We start from the raw sequence: 9,170 nt of genomic DNA, 5'->3' as shown, positions 1-9,170 counted from the left end.
ATATATATATATATATATATATATATATATATATATATATATATATATATAAATCAATTATGGGGAAAAAAAAACAGCAGCTAAGTAAATAAAAATGAGTGGCCATCGTCTGAAAACAACTACGTTGGCACGTCACGTGGTCTGGTCACGTGACGTCAACAGCTAACAGCAGCTAGCTTCTATTGTGTTGCTCGGCTATCCGTCCAGCCGTGATGGAGCAGAACCATTCCAGCATGTATTCAGTTCAGCATCTGAGAGAGTTCATCAGTGAGCGGCTAACTGCTGCTGCCGAGGAAATCTTTGGGGTGTTTGAGAGAACCATCGTCCAGTACGAGCAGCAGATGGACCATCAGCGGAGACTGCTGGAAGACAGCTGGAAACCGGACAGCAGCTTCCAGGAAACAGGTCAGTAGGTCTGCAGAGGGCCTGCGAGTTGTCCGGTCAGTGTGGAAATAACGCAGCTACATGGGCTTTCTATCCACGGTGGCTTAGACAGACCGAAACGGTCACATCCTCTGGGAAAGTTCCAGCGAATCCCATCCGATCCTGGTGTCCATTGGGCCTGCAGGACAGTCCAACGTAGTGACATGGAGTTCAGCTGTGTGTCCACTCCTTTACAGTCAGCCGACCCGCCCACTGGACATCCTCAGAATATGATTAATTGTCCTGTATTTATTATTATTATTATTTTTTTTTTTTGCCAAATTGGGTATCAGATAAAAGACAAAATCGACTGCAGTCTAAAAAGAAATCAGTTGTAATGTTTGTTATTGTCAAATAACAGTTAAAAAAACATTTCAGTCCGTTCCTCAGTGATATGCTGTCATGTCCAGAGGCCCTATGGCCCTAACCATCGTGAAATCCCAGCATGGTGAGCATGTCACCGCTGTGGACCACAGATTGTAATCTGGATTACAATGAGTCTGCTAAATTCTTAATCTCACTGACTTCACTTATGAAACAGTTGTAGCATTGGTGGTTACAGTATAATATTAATGCAGCAGGGCCGAGCTCAATTTGTGGCAGCATTGCGGCAGTTCCGATGACTCGTTGGCTCATTGTGACATGAAACGGCTTTAGAACTGGCTGGTACGGCGTATTACTGGCTTAGTACCTCTAAGTAGATTTTTTTGTTGTGATGTTATTGCTTAATAACCTGCATTAAAACTTTTATAATGTCACATTTACTTGATGGATCAAAGTAGTTTATCTGCCAATAAGTGGCCTCTGCTGGCAGTGGCCACCAGCGGCCACTACACAGGCAATCCGGTGGCAGGCTCTTCCGGCAGCGGCCACTCTGCTGGCAGGCTCTTCCGGCAGCGGCCTATCCAGTGTCTGGCTCCGCTTGCAGCGGCCACCACTGGTCACTACGCAGCCACTCGCTGGCAGGCTCTGCCGGCACCGGCCACCACTGGTCGCAACGCAGCAACCCGCTGGCAGGCTCTGCCAGCACCAGCCACCACCGGGCACTACACAGCCACTCTCAGTCAGGCTCTGCCGGCAGCGGCCACCTTCGGCCACTCCGGTGGCAGGCTCTTCCGGCAGCGGCCACTCCGGTGGCAGGCTCTTCCGGCAGCGGCCACTCCGGTGGCAGGCTCTGTCGGCAGCGGCCACCATCGGCCATGACACAGCCACTCGGTGACAGTCCGGCTTTCCTGAGTGGCTGTGTCGTGGCCGCTGCGAGCAGAGGCCACTTATTGGCAGATAAACTACTTTGTTCCATCAAGTAAATGTGACAATATAAAAGTTTTAATGCAGGTTATTAAGCAATAACATCACAATATATATAAAACATTTTAATGTAGGTTATTAAGAAATAACATCACAATATAAAAAAAACAAAAAAACTATCTACTTAGAGGCACTATAAATTAGTAATTTGCCGAAAAATGGCAAAAAAAAAAATAAAAAAAAAAATAAAAAAACTAAATGAAAAAATAAGTTGCTGGCTGCGGCCAGTAATACGCAGTGCCAGTATTAAAGCCGTGTCAGGCCGACGAGCAACCGGAACTGTCGCAGCACTGCCTCTGCCACGAATTGAGCTTGCTGTCTCTCTATTAATCAGATAAACAAAACGGCAGGGTGAAATGGCTCCACCTTGGTTCAATTCATGTCTTCAAGACCCAGACCTCTTGGAGGAACTTACCATCCCTCCGAAGGGAAGGAACTAACTTCCTGTTCCTCCTAGAGGGAGGAACATAGGCTCTGTTGGAATTCATGGGCTGCATCCTCCAAGGACGCGGTCTACCTGGACTGGATCCTTCCAAGTCCTTGAAAATAAGGAGACCGGAAGAGTTTTGGCTGTGAATTTAAACAGGTCTACCCTTGGGCGGGTTTTACTGCTGTAGGCTATGTTGCTTAGCAACCGTGACGGTCGAAACACAAAGCAGGAAAAGAAGGAATACTGAAGTTTTCAAAACTGTTTATTTATTTATTTTTTATTGTAACAGGGTTCCCGCGGGTCCTTAAAAAGTCTTAAAAGTCATTGAATTCTTCAAAATAAAACTAAGGCCTTAATTGGTATTAAAATGTCTTAAAGGAATAGTACACCCAAAACATGATTAGCCTTCATTTTCTACTCACCCCCATGCTGAACAACACTCTGGAGTACTTTTTTGATATCTCAAATGCATCTGGAGATCTGGGAGGCTTCTTGCTGTCTGCTGACATTCAAATAATGGAGGTCTATGGTGACCGAGACAGAAAGGTCCATAAAAGTCCACAAAAAACGTGTCAATATTCCTCCATACTGCTCGTCCAATGTATTCCAAGTGTCCTGAGTGGGTAGCATCCAGAATTTACTCGAAACAAAGTCATTTAGAATGTTTTTAGAGCATAAACAGTAGTGTATAGGATTTCCTGAAAGCGCGCACATGCGCGCTCACGACGCTACGGAAGCCGGCAGACCAAGCCAGATGAAAGTGCGCATTCAGCGTCTGCTCTGCCAATAATGCAAGCGTAGAAGAAGAAATGTGCTGTTTACCTGTGCAAAGAAAGAAACAACGAAAGAAAAATGTCTGAGGACTTCAGTGTTGAGGAAGAGCATGAGTTCTTTGCCAAGCTGAATGCGCTGGTTTGGTCTGCCGGCTTCCGTAGCGTCGTAAGCGCGCATGTGCGCGCTTTCAGGAAATCCTGTACACTACTGTTTATGCTCTAAAAACATTCTAAATCAATCTTTGAACAATGGGAATTAAGGCAGTGGAGTCACATGCAAAGCACAAAACACAAAGCGTCAAAATGGAGTTACCGAGAAACGGGTCTTTCATCAGTTTAGTTCCACCCTTGTCTCTGCCACGCCTCCACTTATCACCAAATCAAACATTCTAAGAAAACCATACAAAGAAAAATAGCTGCAAAAAAGACTTCGCACTGGTTATGTTGTGGCTTTAAAACTGATTTGTTTTGTTCCCTGCTAAAACAAAGTTTGTGAATTCAGTTAAATAATTGTTAAAATGTATCTGTCATTTGTGTGTTTTTAGCTTTCTTCCTGTATGGGAAGCTTTTCAACATTTGAAACAGTGCAGTGGTTTATGTTAAGGTGTCGGAAGCGGGTTTTTCTTGTAAATTTGGTCTTAAATTTTTATTTCAAGTGGCATTAAAAAGTCTTGAATTTAACTTGCCTTATGCTGTAGGAACCCTGTGTAAAGTGAACAAAGACTACATTTAGTCTTAGGCCGTTTCTCAATTCACTAGAATGCCAGTACAGACTCGTGTTTTTGCCAAGTCTGCAAAACAGCATAAATATGGGTCGATTGGAACAGAAGCATACTCAAGATGTCACCACATGCCCAGCTTGTGTAGAGCTGCTTTTCACTTCCTGTTATTAATAGTCTTCTGATAATAATAGATACTGACTTTTTCATTTATTGGGGAAATAAAAAAGAACACAGTCAGTTAAACACAAATCAAATGAACATTTTGCCAAATACAACAAAGAAATCTCCATCAGAGCCAGCGGTGCTTCACACACGTCTATGCAGAGAGGGCCGCTGCAGACGGGCTGCGGGTAGCCCTGGCTACCGTTAGCCTCAGAGCTCCGCTGGTTGCCGCGGTCCTCTCAACTTCAGATTTTTTTTTTATTACGCATTACATCGCTAAATGGGCCATATAGTGATGCTTTAAAGTATATTATTCTGCGTCAAATGATCTTAAAACTTACTTTTACTCAATAACAGCAACAGAAAAGAGAACTTTTAACTTAATACTCTGAGCTCTGTGAGCGCTAACCTGGAAGCTGCTGCTGCCTCAGTGCATGCTGGGACAGCAGGCAATCTCAAAAACAGACAGGTCAAACCCGGTAAATAGGGAGGGGCGAGAACAACATCCAGGGACTTGGTCTGTTTTCAGTCATCTTGTTCTTTTGAATTGCAACAGTATTAGGGCTGAGACTGAAGACATTTCACGAGAACACGAGAACGCACAAGTACACATAGTGAGAAATGGCTGCAGTCTTCAGTTTAAAACTTTCATTAGTCTTAGTCGCATTTTAGTCATTACGATATCTGATAGTTTTAGTCGGTTTTAGTCGACTAAAACTTAAAAAGGTTTTAGTCTAGTTTTAGTCAGTTTTATGTTGCAAAAAAAGTGAACCTTTACTATATTAAATAACAACCAGATTCTTTCCCAGACTGACAGCTCTATCCTAGATGCTACCATAGCTGGGTATAGAGTGCTGTCGTGTAGTTCATCATTGCTGTTGAGCAGAAAACTTTGATTTATAGAATTCAAATAAATTTTTTTTTATAAAAAAAAAGTGTTTTACAAAAGCAGTGAAAATAGACCTAGTGCAACACATCATATTGGTTAATATAGCAGACAGACAAGCTAACAAAATGTGCAATAAAGGAATAGTTTTAGTATAAGGTTTCCATCTCAAAGCAAACACTTCCTGATCTACTATGAATTATGCATTAAACACATATCAATAAAATATCCATTGCTTCAAAAAAGCAAAGAACAAAAAAATTTTTCTTTCTGCGTCTGCAATTTTGGCTTTATTTCCTCAATTTGCCCCTCGGTTCCTGCTGCTCAGGGGTCAAAGTAGATTTAAATACACAGGGTTTTGATATAATAATAATAATATTCCTTGTAATGCCGCAACAATCCAGACCTAAATTGAAAGAATATGCTAACTGAAATGTTGACATATTGAAAGGAAACAGAGAAAATGTTTAATGACAATACAAGGAAACATTTACATAACATTTTAATAGAAACCAGAACTATGAGAGAGAAATATTCAAAGATCTATGTACCCTTTCATCTGGGTCTTTATCCAAAAAAAACCCCACAATGGAATAAAATCTTTTCTTTGGATATAGTAATTCAGGGATTCCTTTTGGATTAAAAATGAAAGAAGGTTAAGGAAGAACTAAAATATTGATAGAATTTTTATGCTTGGCAGAGGATGATCAGCCTCATATGTTTTATTAAGTAGCGAAAGCAGGAAGAGCCATACTGTAGAGAACCATCAGTGTGGCGCGTGAAGCGCAGACTCTGACCTAAACCGCACAAAGACGCATTTCTGCACAAACACCGCTGGAGAACATCATTTGTGAGTTGAGCCTGCAGTACCGGACCAATGCTGCTGGTGCTATGATCCCTCTGTGGTCATACAGAATGTGCACCGCTGCACGCCAGGGTGACCAAACAGGAAACTAACCTCTGACCCTATCATTTTTATTTAGTCCCATCTCATTGACAAAAACTCAAAGCTATGACACTGGAGCCGAGGCTATTTAAATGCAGGTCGCTTGCAGGTGAAAACAGTTTTTTCTGCCGGAGGAAAGGCATGTGATGAGAGGAAGACGGAGCGGTGAAGCACGGCGTATCTCTCTGATCTCTGTCTTAGAAAAACCTCTCTGCCTTTGGCAGTGGTTTTTCATTTTTTTGTTTTTTATAATCAATCTATTCAAGTCAAATGTGGGAAATAGTTTTAATGTGTGTATAGCACAAAGACAGAAGTGAAATAAATCTGCACAGTTCTGCTCACCCTGCCTAGGCAGAGCCTCTCTATATGCAGTCAGTGAGACATGGAAAAAAAAATAGATTGGAGGTTAAAGAGTCGCACCAATCACTGTGTTCAGTGCTTTAGGGCTGAGCAGCAGAACATCTGCTTCCTTGAACTGGACTGTACTTAGTTTTCACAGTGACTGTAGGGCTTCAGCTGGAGTGGTTCAATCCAAAGTTCTGGTTTTAGGGGATAAGATCGATAAAGAAACATCAGGAAGGTTCTGCAGGACCAGTTCCTGGTCCAGGCCCAATCAAGTGGTTAAAACTCAAAGTGCATCAGAACATGAACTGTGATCTGACTTGACTCACTTTCTGTCTCTAGACCAGCCACAGCTTTTTCCCTTTGTGGAGGAGGGATGTCCTGCTGATCAGAACCTGAGGACCCAGAAGGAGAGCTCCAATCAGGACAAACCAGAACTGATGCATGTTAAAGAGGAAGATGAGGAGCACTGCGTCAGCCAGGAGGAAGAGCGGCCGGACCTGAAGAAGGAGACAGACACTCTGATGATAGCTCTGAACTATGAAGGAAGTTCCCTCATTGAACCAGAACCCAGCGATCGGTTTCTGTTTGACAATATTTCTGGAGCTGACGGTCGAGATCAGGGAGGAAGCAGGTCCAGGAACTTTGTGGGAAACACGGAGCCGAACAGAACCAGGAGCAGTGAGAAGCCTAGGAAAGCTGACAGAGCGGATCGGACTCTGAAATGTGACGTTTGCGGAAAAGTGTTCAACAAAGCGTCTGAGCTGAGGGCTCATTACAGAATCCATACCGGTGAGAAGCCCTTCTCCTGTCACACATGCCAGAAAGCCTTCACCTTCAAGTCCAACCTACGGGTCCACATGAGGACCCACACCAACGAGGCACCCTTCTCCTGCCAGGCGTGCGGGAAGGTGTTCAAACACAGGAGCAGTTTGATGGTCCACTGCAGGAGCCACACAGGAGAGAGGCCCTATGTCTGCTCCACATGCGGGAAGCACTTTACGGACAAGTCCTCGCTCAAACAGCACTCTGTCACACACACCGGGGACAGGATGTTTTCCTGTGCTCTGTGTGGGCGGGGCTTCAACAGGAGAAGTTACCTGCTGCAGCACATGAAGGTTCACACGCCAGAGAGCTTCTCTAACAACAGTTAGAGTTGGAGGGGGAACTGTTTTTTTCAACAGCCAGATTTTCTTGTAAAAGAAATTTAACTGCAGCGCTTCTCAGGCTGCAGATTTAGAGAATGAATCACAGAAACCTTCAGAAAGGGTTAAACCAGCTGTACTGCTTTATCTGAAGACCCCTCTGACATTTTCTATGTACAGTTTTACTTTAAATTATCTTTTCTTGATAACAATGTTTGTCTAAAATAGATTCTTTTAGTTCATTTGAAAGGATCCAGTCCTAAAGTCACTCGAATCCGTTTAGATGGATCCGAATCAGTTTCCTGTTGGATCCTAGTTATCAATTTAGTCAGGTTCAGTTTATCATTTAGTATTTTTTTAATCCCGAACATTGTTATATATGAGCCCCTTATCTGAACTGGTAGGACTGAAACTCTAAATGAACCACAACACCAGTCTGTCAGACATGTCTGTTTTTTTCCACTATTCCTTCTTCAGAAATAGTGGAAAAGGGAAAAATTATTATTTAAGAATTCAAGATAACAACATAAAAACTGGAGCAATAAGCCTAAATATGAGCAAGGCTGTAGTTTAACTAATCTGAAACATATTTTGAGTTTAAAGGTGTGATGCTGCAACTTAAAGCAGAGAAAGCGGATATTTATGTTAAACTGGTATGAATCAGGAATGTGTCCAGTGCCCCCTAGTGGCAAATCCAAGAACAACTCGTGCATGGCAGCTTTATTTTAAAGAATCCAAGATGGCTGCTTGCACCGTTACGAAAAGCTGTTATTTATCTTGTAGTATCCAATGGACTAATGCTGTAATTTTGATGGATGTTTTAAATAGTCAGTGTTTGAAAATGTAACAGTTTTAAGGGCAGTTTGTGAAGGACTGTACGTTAGAAAACATGTTGAATAAATGAAAGAAACTCTGAAAGCTTTGCCTTGGACGTTGCAGACATCACAAGTCTCTGGGAAGTTCCGGGTGTCTCCCTGATATAGAAAGGTCTACACGGATTCCAGCGAGTCAGATAAATTATCCCGAATTTTAGACTATGGGAGGTGGAGTTTTTTTAATGCGAGTGAGTTTCTCTGGGTTACTCTCTGGCAGTCACCTAGTTACCACTCAAAGCTGTGCATCCTGGGAAATGGCAGAGGTTCAATCCTCGAGGAAAAAATGAAAATATAGGACTAATTTAACAGCAGAATATACTAAAGTATATCCACGTCTAGTGAAGGGGAGGAACAGTGGCGGATCTAGACCAAATGTACCAGGGGGCCAGGAGGGGGCCAGCGTGTTTTCATGGGGGCCCAAAAAAGCATGAAATAAAAAACTAGGAAAGAGATTCAAATATATTAGGAGAGCTGCATGAAGGGAAAGTTCTTTTCAATTAGGTTCAATAAAAATTGTATTTCCTTTGAGGTCAATATACATTTAGAATTTTTGACTTAATTTAAGTTAAAACTAACGTTTTCTATCACATTTAAATTAGAATTCAAGAAAAACTGTTAAATTCCTATCTCAATCCCACTGAAGCTATCACCTTATTGTTTTTGAATAATTAGTAAAACAGAATTTGTAATGAAAAGAATTAAATAGATCCAAAGGACCCATCAGTAATCATGTCTGTTCCAGCGCATCATCATTAGAATTTGTTTTAAGTATTACCGTATGTCTTCAGTACAGGGGCCAGGAGATGATCTACAGGGGAACTGGCCCCCATTATTCTAGAACCGGCCATGGTGAGGAATGATGACACCGTGGCGAGGTGCACTGTATGCTGAAGCATGAAAAACAGAAAGCACAACCGATGTTCAAGGCTACAAGATTGAAAGTATTAAAAATAAAAGACCAGTACTGTTCTGATTAGTGTTTAAAAAATGACTGTTAGTTAATAAACGGTAGTTGAGAAGTTGCGGGTCCGTTGTCCCAGGAGTGTGTGTGTGGGTGTGTGTGTGTGTGTGTGTGTGTGTGTGGGGGGGTGGGGGGGTTGATGTATGACACGCATCTCCCTGAAATGAGTTTTTGGAACTTGGGACGTCTGACGTTGA

At 42.4% G+C, this 9,170-nt stretch overlaps 1 protein-coding gene across 1 annotated transcript; it reads left to right on the top strand.

Moving 5' to 3' along the window:
* The first annotated feature begins 66 nt into the window (after positions 1-66).
* LOC107103750 (zinc finger protein with KRAB and SCAN domains 1-like) lies at positions 67-8,313 on the top strand. The gene is made up of 2 exons (XM_015403564.1): positions 67-405; positions 6,335-8,313. Exons 1-2 carry the CDS (start codon positions 213-215, stop codon positions 7,144-7,146), a joined length of 1,005 nt encoding a protein of 334 aa, XP_015259050.1. The 5' UTR covers positions 67-212; the 3' UTR covers positions 7,147-8,313.
* The last annotated feature ends 857 nt before the right edge of the window (positions 8,314-9,170 follow it).

The sequence above is a fragment of the Cyprinodon variegatus genome, unplaced genomic scaffold (assembly GCF_000732505.1).
Source record: "Cyprinodon variegatus isolate N-32 unplaced genomic scaffold, C_variegatus-1.0 Scaffold1521, whole genome shotgun sequence".
NCBI lineage: Eukaryota > Metazoa > Chordata > Actinopteri > Cyprinodontiformes > Cyprinodontidae > Cyprinodon > Cyprinodon variegatus.
Note: the sequence above shows the minus strand (reverse complement) of the source record. Positions and strands in the feature narration are given on the sequence as shown.